Source organism: Desmodus rotundus, chromosome 7 (assembly GCF_022682495.2).
Source record: "Desmodus rotundus isolate HL8 chromosome 7, HLdesRot8A.1, whole genome shotgun sequence".
Lineage (NCBI taxonomy): Eukaryota > Metazoa > Chordata > Mammalia > Chiroptera > Phyllostomidae > Desmodus > Desmodus rotundus.
Window position 1 is genome coordinate 36,857,888 of NC_071393.1, and position 18,934 is coordinate 36,876,821.

Sequence of the window (18,934 nt, forward strand, 5' to 3'; positions counted from 1 at the left end):
TTTCAGTACGATGAGTTCTTCACTTTTCGTTTTCATTAAGGGAATAAATATGGTCATGCTTAAAAGGGCAGGGAGAAGACATTTAAATATTTGGCAATGAGATTATCTTTCAGAGACTGAAGGGGAAGGAGAAATATATCCTCTCCAAGTTTGTTACTCAGCAACACGGCAAATCTTTCTCTGGAGGCTAAGAGACGTGCGGCGGCTTACCCTTCCTAGCACTGACAGGGCTTAGGAGCTGACCGACTTCACGGGCACTGTTAGGCTTGGCAGACGACAGTTCTTCATAGTGCTCTGGTGGCCCAATGCTCGTGTCACCGCCCTCCTCAGGGGCAAGGCAGACGGGAGGGACCTCCTCAGAGGTCCTATCAGGCTCTTCGAGGCCTTCATTCACCTCTTGAATCTCAGTTTTCCTTCCGTCCTTTCCCATGCTGAATGATGCCTACTGTCCTTAATATAAGGAAGCTGGTTACCATTTCCACCTGCGACTCAACAATGCTTGAGTCTAGTAGGAGAACTTTATTGAGATCGTTTAAACTTTTCTGATAATTCTTGACCTTTATGAGCAAGAGCATGTCTACGGCATGCTTTCACATTCCTGTTACCTGGAGCACCTGGTCACAGTCCTGCTTTGCCTCTTCAAAGTGGCACAGCTCCCAGTAACAGAGAGCTCTGTGTAAATGCATATTCTGTATTGTGACTCTGTAAGCATTTATGTTATTGACCAAGGACATCTTTATAGTTTTGGTCCTTTACACACTGATTTCCTGTTTAAATAAACGTCTGAAATGTGTGTTCATTTGCGATGCCCAGCTGACGATGGGCTCCAGGAATCTCCCATTGGTCTGGGGGCATCTTCGCCACAGGCTGCCAAGCACATAGTTGCATGGAAGTGGGCACAGAAGGAATGGGGAACAGCTTCTCCCGCCAGCTCAGTCCATCCAGACCCATTAAAATTCTTATTCTCCTATTAATACTGTCATTTGCTTTCTGGATTCAGTCTATTGCAAAACACTGTTTTATAATCCACATAAGCTTTCTGATACCGCTCTAAAGTTTCATAGGCCATTGCACCTTGAAGAAGAGGTCTGATTGAAAATGATGTTTCAGAGCCCTGGTACAATCTCAAATACAGTCACTTTAGTTTCCTCCCTTTGGGTAACATGCAGTTCTATTGGAATAGAAGATACTTAGATCGTCACTTCCACTTACTGCAGGCTGCAGCTGCGCCTTTGCAAACTGCCTGGTTTTGAACAGCCAGGAGGCAGCGGGAGTGGGAGCAGTGGCAAAAGGACGAGGCATGGCCCTGTACAGCTGCTTGCCACCGTTGCTTTTGCCCATCAGCTTCAGATGCTGCTCCTGTTGGCTGGAAGACCTCAGTGGGAAGTGGATGCGGGAAGTGGGAATCATGAGTTTGCATCACCGGGAGAAATTACCTTGGCGGCTATGGGGTGCCTGCCCAGACTGGAGGCGCAGCCAAGCTAAAACCTTTTTAAAAATAAGGTGTCTCTGCTTCATCCTGTATATCTCTAGGCTTCTTCCTTTCATCCTGACTTACCTTACTAAAAATCCTCAAGCCTTTCCTCATCGCTTTTAGCCTGACTACAAGGAACCCTTTCAAAAGCCTCTTATGGGCCTGAAACTGCTGCATGACGAAGGGACCTTAACATCCATTCTGAAAAACACCAACCAGAAACTAGAAAATGGGTGAAGTATGGTAACAATTTTATTTAAACAAATCAGTCATTTCTGAGGTCAAATCTAGCAAAGGAATTGTGTTCTGATTTCAAAAACAATACTGAAAAAGACATTCGTATCACACTTACTTGAATTTAAGCATTTCATAAGTTGTTTGATCTTTTTCCAGAAGCGAGGCAAAGCGTGCATTCCTCTAGCAAGAAGAAAAGAAGTATCTATAATATGTCTTACCTTGGACATAGAGAGCATATTCACATAACCCCTGGGTCTCCCGAAGCTGTTCTTTGATAACAGCCTGAAAAAGGAAGAAAAATACTTCTGAGGAATGGTTAAGTGTCTTCAAGTGTTTTTAAGAAAAGGCAGATATGGGCAAGGAAAAGATGTAAGAATCCAGATACTAATAATTACTAATAAAGTAGTTCATTCCTATTTTTTTTAAAGTCTCGATTCTCGTTATGATCATGTATTCTAGATACAGGGGTTGGCAAACGATAACCCATGGGCCAAATCTAGCCCGCAGAACATACTTTTGTATAGCTCTCCAGCTAGAAGCAGTTTTCATAGTTTTAAAGGGTTATAAAAAAATCAGCCCTGGCCGGGTGGCTCAGTTAATTGGAGCACCGTCCTGTGCACCAAAAGGCTAAGGGTTCGATCCCCGGTCAGGACACACACCTAGGTTCTGGGTTTGATGTCCAGTCAGGGCATGTGCGGGAGGCAACCAGTAACCGATGTTTCTCTCTCACATCAATGTTTCTCCCTCTCTCTCCTTCCCCCTCTCTTTAAAATCAGTAAAGCACATCCTCGGGTAAGGATGTAAAAATAAAATAAGGGAAAATAAGCTTACGAAACAGAGATTGCACGTGGCCTGTACAGCCTGAAATATTTACCGTCTGGCCCACTGCAGGAAAAGTTTGCCAACCTCTATCTAGAATCTCTCTAGTCAAGCGAAGAAAAAGACGAAAAGATCTGCAAGTACCACTGTAGATGCTGGGGGCTCTCTGATGAGCAACACAGGCTCTACCTTTCTACCACGATGGGCTACACGTCAGGTGCCACGGGAGCTCAGGGGGCAAGCGCCTGAGTCTAACTCGGAGAATCAGGTAAAGCTTTCCAGAGTTGCCAGTTTTAAATCCTGTGTTGGCAGGGGGTGGAGAAGCTGGGGTAGCCAGGAGACTCAGAGAGAGAAAGGCTTCAAATGCTATGCTAAAAGGCTGAGAGCAATGGGATATATTGGTAAGTTTTAAGCAGTAAGTAACCTGATTCTATTTGCTTTATTAAATAAAAAACATTTTTAGACAGGGGGCAAAATTAGAGGCAAGGGTGATATAAGAACTCGTGGTAATTTAAATTAAAATAAAGGGGATTAACTAAGACATGGAGAGTGGGGGAAAGTGGACAATTTCAGGAGACAGTAAGAGAAGGATCTCCAGAACTTGATGATTAGCTACATTGTATCAGGGAAAGTGGGTCAGGGACTCTGACACAGACGGCTGGGCGAGTGAATGATGGTACCCATCTTTGAGACAGAGAACAGGAGAAGGAACACGTTTGGAAGGAAGGAAATAAATTCAGCCACAGAAAGATGAATTTGAGATGCCTGTGAAGTATTCAGTAGGAGTTAGATTGGTCTGGAGATCAGGAGGAAGTGTGTGGAATGAGCAGATAAAGGGGTCAAGGATAGGACATAGGAATAGCCCCAATTCTTAAGAAATAGGCAGAGAAAGAGAAGCCAAAACAAGGAAACAGAGAGAGTGGTCAAATAAGAAAAAGGAAAACAAATAAGAAAAAGGAAAACACCATAAAAAGAAAGAAAGAATCCTTTCAAGATTCACACTGGTGCTAACCATTGCTAGTTCTGTGCATTGCTATAGGTATAAATGCCACAGGTATAAATTAAAAACCACAACCTCAGAGACATTACAAATCTAAGAACACCAAGGATGTATCTTGCATGTTAATATTACTGTTTGCCAGCAAATATGTAACATATAGTATGTTATATAAAGATAGTTTAGAGAAAAGGAAATACAGATGGTTTTTAAATACATAAATAATGATAAAGCTTACCAGAACAAGAGAACTGTAAAACAAAACTAAATAAAATACCATTTTTCACTTACCCAAGGATCAAAAAGTGAAACACTACACTGTGTCAAACACCTGCCCTCCGCGGTGAGATTAACCAGTCCCAGAGAGTGACCGCCCCTTCAGCCTGGTCTTAAATAAGAGGACACGTGGAACGTACCTGATCCTGACCCACAGCTTGTACTCAAACCCAGCCACCCCGCAGTCAACATGAAGGCCCACGAGCAGTAAATAAATGCCTGTTGTTGGAGGCCACTGCCTTTTTGAGGCTGTTAAGCATCATGCTCGTAGAAAAGCTAGCAAATACCAAGTGTGGGGAAACAGGAACTCACACATTGTTAATGGGATAGACACTGCGACAAAGTGTGTGACAGACACTGCTAGCTGCCTAGCCAAAGTCTCGCTGTCACTGCAGCCTCTCACCTTGCATGCGTCATAATCCTTCTGGATATAGTGGAGATGGATCAACCAGTTCTGCTTCTCCAGAATAGGAAACTCTAGAGCTGGGCAGCGTATTTTGACAAAACAAAGAACACAGTCATTGTTAGGTTTTCTCCTTTATCACCATTCCTCCTGTCTAAGCTAACCACAAGCATTTTGCAATATCAAATTAAGTTATCACGGTGCTGACCACAAGAATACAGTGCATCAAAAGTATACAGACTATTAAGCGATACATGTCTACTAGTACACACTAAACAGATGCTTCTGCCCTGACCGGTGTGGCTCAGGGGGGTGGGTGCTGCTCTGCGACCGAAAGGTCACCCGTTAGATTCCTAGTCAGGGCACATGCCTGGGTCATTGGCCAGGTCCCTGATTGGAGACATGCGAGAGGCAACCTATCGATGTTTCTCTCCCCTCCCCTCTCTCAAAAAATAAATATTTAAATAAATGCTTCCTTCACTTTTCATAGATTATAATGTTAGTTTTTCAAGTGAAACTTGGCCTGAAAAAAACTAACATCATTTTTAATCTCTTCTCCTCACTCTCCCCTAGATATAGAAGGTAAATATGAAGATTGTCTAAAAATATTTCAGGAATGTTACTAACAAAATATATATACTCTCGTGTGTAACACAGTTAATGTCACATGTGATCAGAGGACCAAAAATATTTTATATATTTAAACACAGTCTTAGCAATAGCTCAAATGTGAATACTATATTGCATGGGAGTGGAAATGAACTCTATTTGAGTCACTGAAAATGATTCATGATGGAGAAACAGTAAAATTAGTTACTTGTGTCCCAGCTGGTTAGCTCAGTTGGTTAGAGAGTCATCTCAATATGCCAGTATTGCAGGTTCAGGGACTTCCGGCCAAGATGGAGGCGTAGGTAGACACACTGTGCCTCCTTGCACAACCAAAAGGACAACAACAAATTTAAAACAAAAACAACCAGAACTGACAGAAAATCAAAATGTATGGAAATCCGACAGCCAAGGAGTTTAAGAAGAAGCATTCATCCAGTCCAGTAGGAGGGGCGGAGACAGGCAGCGGGTGGAGAGGACTCTCAGCAAGGCAGTGGCTCACAGACCAGGTGAGATGACAGCTGGTGGACTGGGCGGACCCACATTTGTGTGCAGATAAACCAGGAGGAACAACTAGGGAGTAAGACAGACCAAGCAACCCACAGTTCCAGCACAGGAAAATAAAGCCTCAAACCTCTGACTGTAAAAACCTGTGGGGGTTGAGGCAGCAGCAAGAGAAACTCCCAGCCTCACAGGAGAGTTCACTGGAGAGACCCACAGGGTCCTAGAACATACACAAGCCCACCCACCGGGAATCAGCACCAGAAGGGCCCACTTTGCTTGTGGGTAGCGGGGGAACGGCTGAAAGCCAGCTGAGACCCTAGCAAGCAACATTGTTCCCTTTTGTGCCCATCCCCTACGTACAGCACCAGAACATAGGTTGACCTGAATGTCAAACAACTAAGGCTCCGCCCCTTACTACATAACAGACACGCCAAGACAAAAAAGTGGCCTAAATGAAAGAACAGAACAAAACTCCAGAAAAAATACAACTAAACAATGAAGAGAAAGCCAATCTATAAGATGCACAGTTCAAAACACTGGTAATCAGGATGCTCACAGAATTGGTTGAGTATGGTCATAAAATAAAGGAAAAAGTGAAGGCTATGAAAAGTGAATTAAAAGAAAATGCACAGGGATCCAACAGTGATGGGAAAGAAACTGGGACTCAAATCAATGGTTTGGACCAGAAGGAAGAAGTAAACATTCAACCAGAACAGAATGAAGAAACAAGAATTCAAAAATATGAAGAGAGGCCTCATATTTTTAAATTATTAGGAACTTCTCGGACAACTTCAAACATTCCAACATCTGAAGCATAGGGGTGCCAGAAGGAGAAGAGGAAGAAATCGAAAACTTATTTGAAAACATAATGAAGGAGAACTTTCCCAATCTGCTGAAGGAAATAGACTTCCAGTAAGTCCGGAAGCTCAGAGACTACTAAAGAAGTCAGACCCAAGGAGGAACACACCAAGGCACATCATAATTAATTAGCCAAGATTAAAGATAAGGAAAGAATCTTAAAAGCCACAAGAGAAAAGGGGACAGTTACCTACAAAGAAGTCCCCATAGGACTGTCAGCTGCTTTCTTAAAAGAAACTTTGCAGGCAAGGGGCTGGAAAGAAGTATTCCAAGTCATGAGAGGCAAGGACCTACATCCAAGATTGCTCTATCCAGCAAAGCTATCATTTAGAATGAAAGGGCAGATAAAGTGCTTCTCCAGATAAGGTCAAGTTCAAGGAGTTCATCATCACCAAGCCCTTATTATATGAAATGTTGAAGGGATTTATCTAAGAAAAAGAAGATAAAAAATATGAACAGTAAAAATGACAGCAAACTCACAGTTATTAACAACCACACCTAAAACAAAAACAAAAGCAAACTAAGCAAACAACTAGAACAAGAAAGAATCACAGAAATGGAGATTACATGGAAGGTTATCAGCAGGGGAGTAGGAGGGGGAGAGAGGGGAGAAAGGTACAGAGAATAAGTAGAATAAATGGTCGGTAGAAAATAGACAGGGGGAGGGTAAGAATAGTATAGGAAATATAAAAGCCAAAGAACTTATATGTACGACCCATGGACATGAACTAAAGGGCGGGGAATGTGGGTAGGAGGGGGTGTGCAGGGAGGAGGGGAATAGAGGGGGGGAAATGGGACAACTAATAGCATAATCAATAAAATATATTATTTAAAAAATCAAAAAAAAAAGGAGACATCAACTCTTTAATGCTGTATTTCTCAAAAAAGTAAAGAGCTCAAAAGTATACATGGCTAAATGTTTTCATTCTTTAAATCTGGCCAGTGAGTAATACATAAGTGCTCGTATCTTTTTAATGCACTTCAGTACATGTTTGAGATTTTCCTTGATGTTTAAAAATGTAAAAGAAAGTATACAGCAGGGGAAGAGAAGGAAATGGTTTGTAATCAGTTGTAATCATTCTCTTCCAGAACCTTAGAAGATACATCAACAGAAAACCTAAGACTTATATACCCAAGATATGACAGGAAGGGAAAAAAGCTTACTGTGACCCAGAGTTAATGTTGCTGGAACATAAAAATTAAGAAATAAAGCTGCTTACTCCTTCCCAATAACAGAGAATATTAATGGACTTTGTAAGATGAAATCATGGATATGATTTTATATACAAAAGAAAAGAAGATAAAATTTCAAGCAATTGCCTCTTCACCCGCCAATTACACACATTCTCTGAGTGGGACCACCCTCCTTGTAGTTCTCAAGGACCGACTGATATTCTTTGATGACTTCTGTGTCCTCCTTTCTCTGCCTCCTCGCCCCATCAGTCAGCAGATCTTAGCCATGCATGTTCTGCCTAACCACTTCCAGAATTAAAATTTCCTACTAAAAACATAAAAATCACCAGCTTTAAAGTCTTGTGTGTGCATGCATATAAAGCGGGTAAAGATACACTGTAATGAATATTCTGGGAACAGTGACTTACTGAGTACCTGGACCAAGACTCAATTGTATGTAAGGCCTACGACTCTGTCACCAATCCTCTAAAGGAAAAAAGTAAAAGAGAAGGAGACACTGAACCTTTTAGTTTACAATACCACTAAGTAACACTGTTTCTACAGCCTAAAGAACAAAATTTAAAAAACGCAAATCAGAGTGTTGCCTACTATTAGAATCTTACAATTAAAAAAATGAGCAATTTTAACCCCAGGACCAGCACACCCAGTCGACAGCTGCAGACCACGTCAGTGCACCACCACCCTGCCCCTGCACAGCTGGTCCTCCACAGAGGGTAGAGGCTGGTGGACAGTGGTCACAGCCAGTACTTGTAGCTGACTGGCCTGCGTAAATCTCTCTCATTTATCTGCCAATAGCAACCAAGACTCAACTACAAGAGCAGGGTATACTCAGTCCACACGAAGAGCACACCTCAAGTACCCAGCCTGGGTGATAGGGGAGGCTGTGCCACTGGACCCTATAGGATGCCTACTATATTAGGCCACACTACCAAGACATGAAGTCAAAGCAGCTCTACCTAATACATAGAAACAAGCACAGGGTGGCAGCCAAAACAAGGAGACAAAGAAATGTGGCCCAAATGAAAGAACAGATCAAAACTCCAGAAAAAGAACTAAACAAAATACAGACAAGCAATCTATTAGATGCAGAGTTCAAAACACTGGTAACCATACTAAACCACAGAAATGGTTGAGTGTGGTCACAAAATAGAGGAAAAAGTGAAGGCTATGAAAAAATGAAACAAAGGAAAATGTACAGGGAACCAACAGTAAAGGGAAGGAAACCGGGACTCAAATCAATGGTTTGGACCAGACGGAAGAAATAAACATTCAACCAGAACAGAATGAAGAAACAAGAATTCAAAAATATGAGGAGAGGCTTAGGAACTTCTGGGACAACTTTAAATGTTCCAGCATCCAAATCATAAGGGTGCCAAAAGGAGAACAGGAAGAGTGAGAAATTGAAAACCTATTTGAAAAAATAATGAAGAACTTCCTTAATCTGGCAAAGGAAATAGACTTCCAAGGTGGACCCAAGGAAGCACATACCAAGGCACATCATAATTACATTAGCCAAGGTTAAAGACAAGGAGAGAATCTTAAAAGCAGCAAGAGAAAAGGAGACAGTTACCTGCAAAGGAGTTCCCATAAGACTATGAGCTGATTTCTCAAAAACCTTGCAAGCAAGAAGGGGCTGGAAAGAAGTATTCCAGGTCATGAAAGGCAAGGACCTACATTCAAGATTGCTCTATCCAGCAAAGCTTTCATTTAAATTGGAAGGGCAGATAAAGTGCTTCCCAGATAAGGTCAAGTTCAAGGAGTTCATCATCACCAAGCCCTTATTATGTAAAATGTTAAAGCGACTTATCTAAGAAAAAGAAGATCAAAAATACGAACATTAAAATGACACCACACTCACAACTATCAACAACTCAACCTAAAAAAACAAAAACAAACTAAGCAAACAACTACAACAGGAACAGATTCCCTGAAATAAAGATCATGGAGGGTTATCAGTGGGGAGGGGGAGGAGGAAGAGTGGGGAAAAAGGTACAGGGAACAAGAAGCATAGATGGTAAGTACAAAATAGACAGGGGGAGGGTATGATTCATGGGCATGAACTAAGGTGGAGGAATGATGGTGGGCAGCAGGGTACAGGGCAGAGGGGAATAAGGGGGGAAAAATGGGACAACTGTAATAACATAATCAATAAAATATATTTTTAAATATATATATAAAAATAATAAAAGAGTGAACACATTTTTTAAGGAGCATATTATTTATACACTTCAACAAAGAAAATACAGGGATTGTGGATAAGCACATGAAGAGATGTTCAATATCAACAGTCATTAGGAAGATGCAAATTGAAACAACGAGGTACCACTGCACACTTAATAGAAAGGCTTTAAAAAAAACGGAAAATACCAAGTGCTGTCATGGATGTGGAATAACTACAGCTTTCACACTTTGCAGAAGGAAGTATAACTGCTTTGGAAAACATTTCGGCAATTTCTAATAAAGTTAAAAATATACTGACAACACTATCCAGCAATCTCACTCCAAGGTACTTACACAAATGAAGTGAAAATTTCACACAAATGTTTACAGCTCTATTTGTAAGATTAAAAAGAAAACTACCCAAATGTCCTTCAACTGGTGAATGGATGGAGAAAGTGTGGCAAAAATATAGAATATACTACTACCCATCAATTAAAAAAAAAAACCTCAGACATATAACAACATAGGTAACTCAAAAACATTATGCTGACTGAAAAAAAGGCCACTCAAGACTTTAGATAATGTATGACTCCATTTCTATGACATTCTGGGAGAGGTAACAGTGTAAGAAGAAAAAAAGGATTAATGGTTGCAAGCAACAGGAAGTGGAAGAAGTGGTTTCTACAAAGTCAAAATGAATTTTGGAAAGTGAGTAAGCTGTTCTAATTCTCAACTGTGGTGGTAGTTACATGATCATTTTCATTTGTCAAAACTCCCAGAACTCTATACTAAAAAAAAAGTTGAATTTTAATGTATATAAACTATACATCAATTACTGTTCAAATGCTAGCCAAAACAAAACTGGAACTACATCATTATCAAGCAAGGAACTGTATCAGGGATAGACGAGGAATAGTACATAATGATAAAAGGGTCAATTCACCAAGAAGTCAAATAATCCTAAATGTATATGCAATCCATCAACAGATCTTCAAGGATACAAAGTAAAATTTGATAGAACTGAAATTAGAAGACACATCCATAATTACATTTGCATACTTCCACACTCTTCTCTCAGTAGAGAAATCAGGGTCTAATATCAGTAAGGATATAAATAACTGTATCCGCGAGTACACGGAAGAACAACACTCTCAAACAACTGCACTTAACTGACATTTACACACGACACCATTCAACGGGCAGAGGACACACTCGCAGCACACTGAACATTCTCCAACACAGACCACACTCAGGGCCATAAAACAAACCATCGAAAGTGTGTTCCACCCTGGCTGGTGTGGCTCAGTGGACTGAGTGCGGGCCTGCGAACCAAAAAGTCACTGGTTTGATTCCCAGTCAGGGCACATGCCTGGGCTGTGGGCCAGGTCCCCAGTGTGGGGTGCACTGATGTTTCTCTCCCTCCCTTTCCCTCTCTCTAAAAATAAATAAATAAAATCTTAAAAAAGAAAAAAAAGGAAGGTATGCTCCTTGGAGACGGCTGGGGCGGGTGGGAGTGGTGGAAAAACAAAACCAAAATGAGGTAATGGATGTTGAACTAGACCTACTCTGTGATGACCACTTTGTAATACACACAAATATCGAATCATTATGTTGTATACCTGAAACTAATATGTTAACTATACCTCAATAAAAAGAATTTAAAATATATACATACACATATTTGTTTGTTTGTTTATTTGTTAATTAATTTATTTAACTGACAAAAGGAAAAGGAAGTATGTTCTAAGCCCTTGCCAGTGTGGCTCAGTTGAGCATCATCCCACAAACCAGAAAGCTGCTGGTTTGATTCTGGTCAGGGCACGTGCCTGGGTTGCAGTTTCAGTCCCTGGTCAGGGTGTGTACTGAAGGCAACCAGTCAATGTTTCTCTCCCTTTCTCCCTCTCTCCCTCCTTTCCCGTGTTTCTATCAAAATAAAAATATCTTTAAAAAAAAGAAAGTATGTTCTGTAACCACAATAGAATTAAACTAGAAACCAATAACAAAAGATATCTGGAAACATCTCCAAATATATGGAAATTAATCAATACTTTTCTTAACAGTGCATGGTCAAAGGGGAACACAAAGGAAAATTTTAAATATTAGGAACTGTATATTTAATTTATGAGACAATAAAGAAAACGTGAACAATCACAATTTGGTGATATTAAAAAATTATTATTAATTAAAAAATAAAAGAGTGGTGCACTGGCCAGTGTGGCTCGGTTGGCTGGAGCGTTGTCTGCTAACGAAAAGGTTGCGTCCAGTTCCGGTCAGGGCACACGGCTGGGTTGTGGATTTGGTCCCTGGTCTGGGGCATGTTTGATCCCCGGTCCAGGTACATGTAAGGCAACTAATTCTCTCTCTCCTTTTCTCTCTCTCTAAAAATCAATTTTAAAAAAAGTCCTCGGGTAAGCATAAAAATAAAAAAAGAGTTGTATAAAAGCTAAAACATAACAATTGAAATGTGTATAAACCACGTGAGTAGTGTTTAGAGGGACATATGACGGCCTAAATGCTTATAACAGAAAAAAAGGTCTGAAATCAATGATCTAAGTTTCTACCCTAAGAAACTGAATAAAGGCCCTGGCTAGTGTGTCTCAGTGGACTGAGCACCGAACTGCAAAGCAAAGGGTCGCCAGTTCAATTCCCAGTCTAGGGCACATGCCTGGGTTGCAGGCCAGGTCCCCATTAAGGGGCGCACGAGAAGTTAACCACACACTGATGTTTCTCTCCATCTCTTTCTCCCTCCCTTCCCCTCTCTCTAAAAATAAACAAATAAAATCTTAAAAAAAAAAGAAACTGAATAAAGGAGAGCAAATTAAACACAAGAAACAATTTACATAAGAGCAGAAACCAATGAAACTGAAATAGAAAAGCAAAAGAGGGAAAAAATAAAATCAAAAGCTGGTTCTTTGAAAAGATCAATGAAATCTAGAAACTGGTAGTCAGACTAATTGAGAAAAAGAGAAGACAAATTACCAAAAGCAACAACAGAGGGACATCATTACACACCCTACAGACACTAAATGGAAAATACAGGAGCGCTGCACATACAATGCCAATACATTTGATAACTGAGATGAAACTGACCGACTGCTTTGAAAGAAAAACATTATCAGAGCTCTCTCTAAAGAAATATATAACCTTAACATTCCCACATCTATTAAAGAAATTGAGTTTGTACTTAAAAACGTTCCAATCAAGAAAAATCCAGGCCTAGATTGCTTCACGGTCACATTCTAGAAAACACTGAAAAGAAAGAACCTGAGCCCTGACTGGTGTAGCTCATTTGGTTGGGTGCCATCCGCAGGGTGAAAGGCGGCAGCTGAGCTTGCAGCCCCACCCCCAGTCAGGGTGTGTGAGACAGACAACTGATCGATGTTTCTTCCCACACTGGTGTGTCTTTCCCTTCCCTTCTCCCTCCCTTCCCCTCTCTTCAAAAATAAAGAAATAAAATCTTTAAAACAAAAAAATAAATAACACCTATTCTATATAAAATCTTCCAGGATTTCCAATAGAAGAGGGAATAGTTCCCAACTTGTTTGAGGCCAGCATAACCTTGACATCAGAGACAAAAGTATCACAAAAGAATAAAACTATAGACCAACATCTTTCACGAACACAAATGCAAAAATCCTTAACAAAATATTAGCAAAGCCCTGGCTGGTGTGGCTCAATGGATTGAACGCTGGCCTGCGAACCAAAAGGTCCCTGGTTTGAGTCCCAGTCAGGACACATGCCTGGGTTGCAGACCAGGTCCCCAGTTGGGGACGTGTGAGAGCCAACTGATCGATGTTTCTCTCCCTCCCTTCTCTTCTCTCTAAAAATAAATAAAACCTAAAACAATATATCAGCAAATTGGACCAAGCCATATATAAAAAAGGTTAATACATGATTACCATGTGAGATGTATCCAGGAATGCAAGGTTGATACAGCATTCCAAAATTCAATGTAATCCACCATATTGATAAGATAAAATTATGGGTTATGGAAGCCAGAAATTAAGTACAGATTAAGAGCATGTTATATCCTCAATATTGTAGGGGACTGTGTCACCACCTTGCACAACTCCTAAGGCAAATCATTTTTATTGTAATCATTGCGTTCTACGTGAATGATACTCCTGCCACCGTGCAATACACTTGTATCGCAAATGTATGAAACAAGTGCCCAAAAGGCAACGCAACCTGGAGCTGGACTAACAGAAATAAAAGATCCAGATGAAGAGGTTCTATCTTCCAGGCGTTCCACGTGGCCTTGTTCTCACCATACCAGGAACACTGTTTAGTCCTGATTTCTACACTTCCAAGAGGGCCAACACACTCACCACGGGACCAAAGCAGTAACAGCAACAAGTTCTAAACATCTCATTTGAAGATCACTGAACAAACTGAAAGTGTTTAGCCTTCAAAAGAAAGGACCTAGGGAGCACACACCGCCCTTGAATTACCTGCTTGTACTCTACACACCCTGAAGACTGTCGGTTCCCTGAGGGCAGAGTCTGGGCCCTGTTCATTTTTGTATCCCAAACACCTGTCGCTGGCTCTGGGACTTGGCGAATACTCATATTGATGAGGGGTTCAAGAACAGGAAAACTTAGTAACAGAAATCAAAAAGCCATTGCTCTGCAGTGGGGGAGGGAGAAAGAACTGATTCCCAGGGGCAAGACAGCACTGTTAAACTTTGTAACGTAACATGTAAATGTGTCCCTTTTCCCCATAGCTATAAACGTTGTGTCTCACTAGCCTGGATCAGGCACGGGCCAATTCTTGACTGGTGTATACTAATTACAGTTCTCCTGGTCGGAAATCAACGGAACCCCTGGCTCCACTCTGATGGAAATGTGGAAAGAGCACTGGAGACACCTCCACAATACCCACCAGCCCCAGCTAACCAGGCAAATCACCACGGTGGTTAAACGAAGTGACAGATATCATAGGAAGATGACTCTCATGCCCAGAAACGGTGTAAAAAATATTAGCAATTATGTTAAATATTGGCAAATTACATCTAAATTTCACCAATAATCTAAATTACAGATGTACTGATCTTTTCGGTGAAAGAGGTTTTCTTGAAAAACTCTTGAAAATAAATTTCTGAGAGGCAATCATATTTTTCTACAACTTGCATTATAATTTCAAATAGTAACAGAAATGCCCCAAGTAAACCAAACAATTTATTAACAGAATCAACTTTAAACTCTTAGCAGACAACAGGAAAGCACGGGCTGCAAAGGAAGTACGGCCTGATGACTAAAACTCGGATGTGCAGACAAGAGTAACACGTAAGACTGTGACCAAGACACACTCTTCCACTCAGCCTTGGTTTATCCAGAAAATGATGAATAAATAACAAAACAGATGGTCTCTGCTGCTAAATAAAAAGTTCAGGTGTGGGAGGAGACCCAATATATGCAGTCACCTGCACCAGAGGCAAACCCTCCCAGGACTAGGTTATCAAATGAAGGAATCCCGTTCCTCCAAATAAAGTACACATCAGACCCCTATCAGGGTGTAAAATGTAGTTCTTTACAGCATAGGTCCTTATCAAGTTAGGCTTCCCAGATTCAATACTTATAAAACTTCACACTTACTTAACATATACATGAAGTTATTTGAGGACTGATATGTACTTATGAAATTTTAGAGTGGTTTTCCATAAGTACAAAATTAATGCACATTTACATAATAATGAAACTCCACTTAAATACACTTATAGGTAAAATCAATACCCTCATATCTAACAACTCCATAAAAATTAAACATGGCAAAACATTTACACTAATAGTGCTTTTGTCAACAATCACATTTTTAAAAGCTCTAGAATAGAACAGAAATAATAATAAAAGAAATCTGCAAACATACACACACAATGAAATTGCACACGGACCTTTCTTTAGCTGCGGGTTTTGAGATTCGGCAGATGCAGGAAGCTGAGTTCTCTGAAACGAAAGAAGTCTGTGTTAAAGCACCACCGTTCCAGTAACAATCATCAGTAAGTAGCTCTCCAATCATGCAATCGATCCATTAACTGCAGATAGGTACAAATAATTATTTTGAATATAGTTTAAAAAACAAACGTCAAATAATGTAAAATGCATATTTCAATATATAAATACTTATATGTATTTCAATGTATAATTATGATCCATGATAAAATGTGTGCAAATAAATGTACTAAGTCCTTAAGACACTACATATTCTTAAATAAAATAAAATACAAATATCAGCCCCCATTTTCCCTCCCTAAGGAACTAGTAATAACCTAAATAATTTGGGTAGTAAATTAGAATTTCTGTGTGTCCCACACTGGGCTAGTTTCACTCCACTTTGCTGGGATGTCACCTGTCCTCAAGGCCGTTACTACAGCATTTGTAGACTTTTATTTATGCGTTTGTTCAAAGTTCTCTCTGTGAGTTTTAAGTCTTTGTCTTCTCCCCATCTACATCCCCACATCTACAGATCGATGTGTTTTTCTCCTCTGTGTCACAAAATTAAGACTACACAATGTACTCCACTTCACATCTAGCTTTTATTTAAATATATACCATGGAATCCTTCCAGGTCAACATGTATAGTTCTAACATTTTGTGTGGGGGTTTTAAAGAATTTATGCCCTGGCTAGTGTGGCTCAGTGAACTAAGTGCCGGCCTGCACCGCCCTGCAAACCAAAGAGTTACCGGTTCGATTCCCAGTCAGGGCACATACCTGGGTTGCAGGCCAGGTCTCCAGGATGGGGCATGCAAGCATTCACAGATGGGCACTCAACCCACTGAGCCACACCAGCCAGGGCCTAACATTCTTTTAAATGGCTGCATAATCTTCTTACACATGGAAATATCAGAAGTCATGCATTACTTCACCAATGGGCGTTTACTGTTTCCAGCTTTCTGCAACCGAAAGCAGTGCTGTAATAAATATGCTTGTACTGTATGCATATGCTTTGCTTCTATTTTGATAGGATACCAGTCTAGCAGGACTGTTGGGTCATTTTATTAAAAGATATCAAACAATTTCCCAAAAAACCCAGAAACTCAAATTTCCATGCAATGGTAACTTGAAAAAATATTAACTACTGTAAATATAACACTGCTAGCAATAAATTTGACAATAATGAAAATAATTAAATTTCAGGTTCCAGTGCTAAAGTCATATCAAAATTAAAAAGCCACTCCATTTAAAACACAATTAGAGCCCTGGCTGGTGTGGCTCAGTGGATTGAGCGCCGGCCAGTGTTGGATTCCCAATCAGGGCAGGTGCCTGGCTTGTGGACCAGGTGCCCAGTTGGGGGCGTGTGAGAGGCAACCAATCAATGTCTCACACACATCCGTGTTTCTCTCCCTCTTTCTCCCTCCTTTCCCCTCTCTCTAAATAAATAAATAAATAAAGTGATTTTTTTTAAAAATCACTTTCTCTTAAACAAAAAATAAAACACTATTAGAGACTGAAAAGCACAGGACGATTCTGCCATCACAGAAATCTAGTTCACTTAGAATAGTACGTGAACACATGTCTATATCTGCAATGAGCACTAAAGTATAAGCTATATTTGTAGCAAATGCCATGTTACCATGATATCTTACATTTTAAGATTATGTAGGTGAAGTATTTTTTGGTATGTTTCCAATATTAAAACCTAGTAACACTAATCGTACTTTTTTTTAATGAGTAGCTTTTAAAAAATCTTTGCGTTGGGCGTCCCGCTCTGTACTCCCAGTTTACTGATTACAGTAAAATAATTTGATTTCTCTGCTAACATAAAGAGAGTAGAAAATAAATGGCCCCTCTGAGAGATAACAATGGCCTTGCTCTTTAACAGCCAAAATTTATCTATGTTTTCCAGGGCGCTTTTCAAGTGGCAACAAATTCCGAATGAATAACTAAAGTCATTGTAACAAAGGCGCAGAACAAGCTCTGAAACCCAATACTAAAATAAGGTAAACAAAGTTTCACGCTTGGAACTTCATAGAGTATACCCAATCATGAATGTACACCTCAAAAATGGGTACTACTGGCTCACCCCGAATTCACCTGGGCTACTTTGTGATGGCAACCCTGCAGAGTTTAATCCCTGAAGAGTCCTTCCCTAAACTTAATCACACGGGGTAAACACGGCCCCACCCCACCGGCAGAAGGCAGTTAGGCTAAACGCTTGCAGGTTTTTGTCACATTCAATCCCTAACCCAGAGGATTAACAGAAACTGCCTGCCTTGCAGAAGAGGGGTTAGTGCCTTTCCAAACCAATAAAACAGAAAAGATGGGGCTAGGAAAAAGCCATTTCTGATGAACAGCTGCCGTTTCCGTCCCGTGGACCCCAAGGGGAGCCACGGATCCAGCACAGCAAAGCATTCAGCCCTGCTCCCCGGCGGACCACTTCTCGGGAGCTGGCCCGTGGCTCCCCGCCCGCCGCAAGCCGCTCGCCCGGGTCACTAGTCTGCACTAGAACAGGGGCAGCTGGTTAGACAGAGGCCCCCTGACAGCCTGCCTGGCGCACCGCTCCTCTCCACCCCAACCGTAGCGCTCCCGCCGCGCGAGGCACTCCACATGATCTGCGCTCACCATGGCAGTTCTCTCCTCAGCCATCTTGGCCCCGCCCACGGCTGCGCAGCCGGAAGTAAGCCGTTTCCCAGACGACTGTGCGGAAGTTGTAGGCCTGGGGAAGTGGGAGGGGCCTGAGCAGAGAAGGCAGTAGTTGGAAGCCGGAGGGTTTCGACCGCCCCCACCTGATGGTTTTCTGGAAGCTGGGGAAGGGTTGGGTGCTGCTCCACAGATAGTTTTGGCTGATGAGGGAATGTGCAGCCAGTCACCCCTGGGCAACCCCTACCACTGCCCACCCTTTTAAGGATGGTGCTGGAGATACCCCGGCCGTGATGACGAGTGTGACCAGCCACACCTGGGAGAGCCCCTGCAACCCTCCTGCCACATGACTTTGCCTGGCTTTACAGTCACAGCATAGCAACATTTTGGCCAATGAGGAACCCTAAGGCTGTAATGGAGCTAAAAAATTCCTATCACCTAGTGACATCAGAGCTGTCCTAACATAATGCAAGGCATTACATGTTTGTGGTGACAAACCTACTTCACTGCCAGTCATAAAAGTAGAGCACATACTGCCCTGGCTGGTGTGGCTCAGTGGATTGACTGCTGGCCTGAGAAACAAAGGGTCGCTGGTTCAATTCCCAGTCGGGGGCATGCCTGGGCTGCAGGCCAAGTCCCCAGCAGGGGGCACACAACAGGCAGCCACACATTGATGTTTCTCTCCCTCTCTCCTTACCTTCCCCTCTCTAAAAAAAAATAAACACAAAGAATAGCACATACAATTATATACAGTACATAACACTTGATAATGAACAAATATGTTGCTGGCTATGTACTTACTATATTTTTATTGTTATACTCTACTCTT

General features: G+C 41.3%; 1 protein-coding gene across 3 annotated transcripts in view; it reads right to left on the bottom strand.

The window, feature by feature from the left end:
* BBS4 (Bardet-Biedl syndrome 4) overlaps window positions 1-18,127 on the bottom strand; it is a 33,246-nt gene extending 15,119 nt beyond the window's left edge. Inside the window, exons 1-5 of one of the 3 annotated variants that reach the window (XM_045192926.3) lie at window positions 18,088-18,106; window positions 16,237-16,418; window positions 15,419-15,470; window positions 4,207-4,286; window positions 1,930-1,993 (exon numbers count right to left, since the gene is read on the bottom strand). In XM_045192926.3, coding sequence (XP_045048861.2) covers window positions 1,930-1,993; window positions 4,207-4,286; window positions 15,419-15,470; window positions 16,237-16,278 — 238 coding nt within the window. In that variant the 5' untranslated portion in view covers window positions 16,279-16,418; window positions 18,088-18,106. Of the gene's footprint in view, window positions 1-210; window positions 1,531-1,929; window positions 1,994-4,206; window positions 4,287-15,418; window positions 15,471-16,236; window positions 16,419-18,087 lie in introns of those variants that run through there. The other 2 variants (XM_053927867.1, XM_053927868.2) reach the window with 2 other exon arrangements.
* Between the last annotated feature and the right edge of the window lie 807 nt (window positions 18,128-18,934).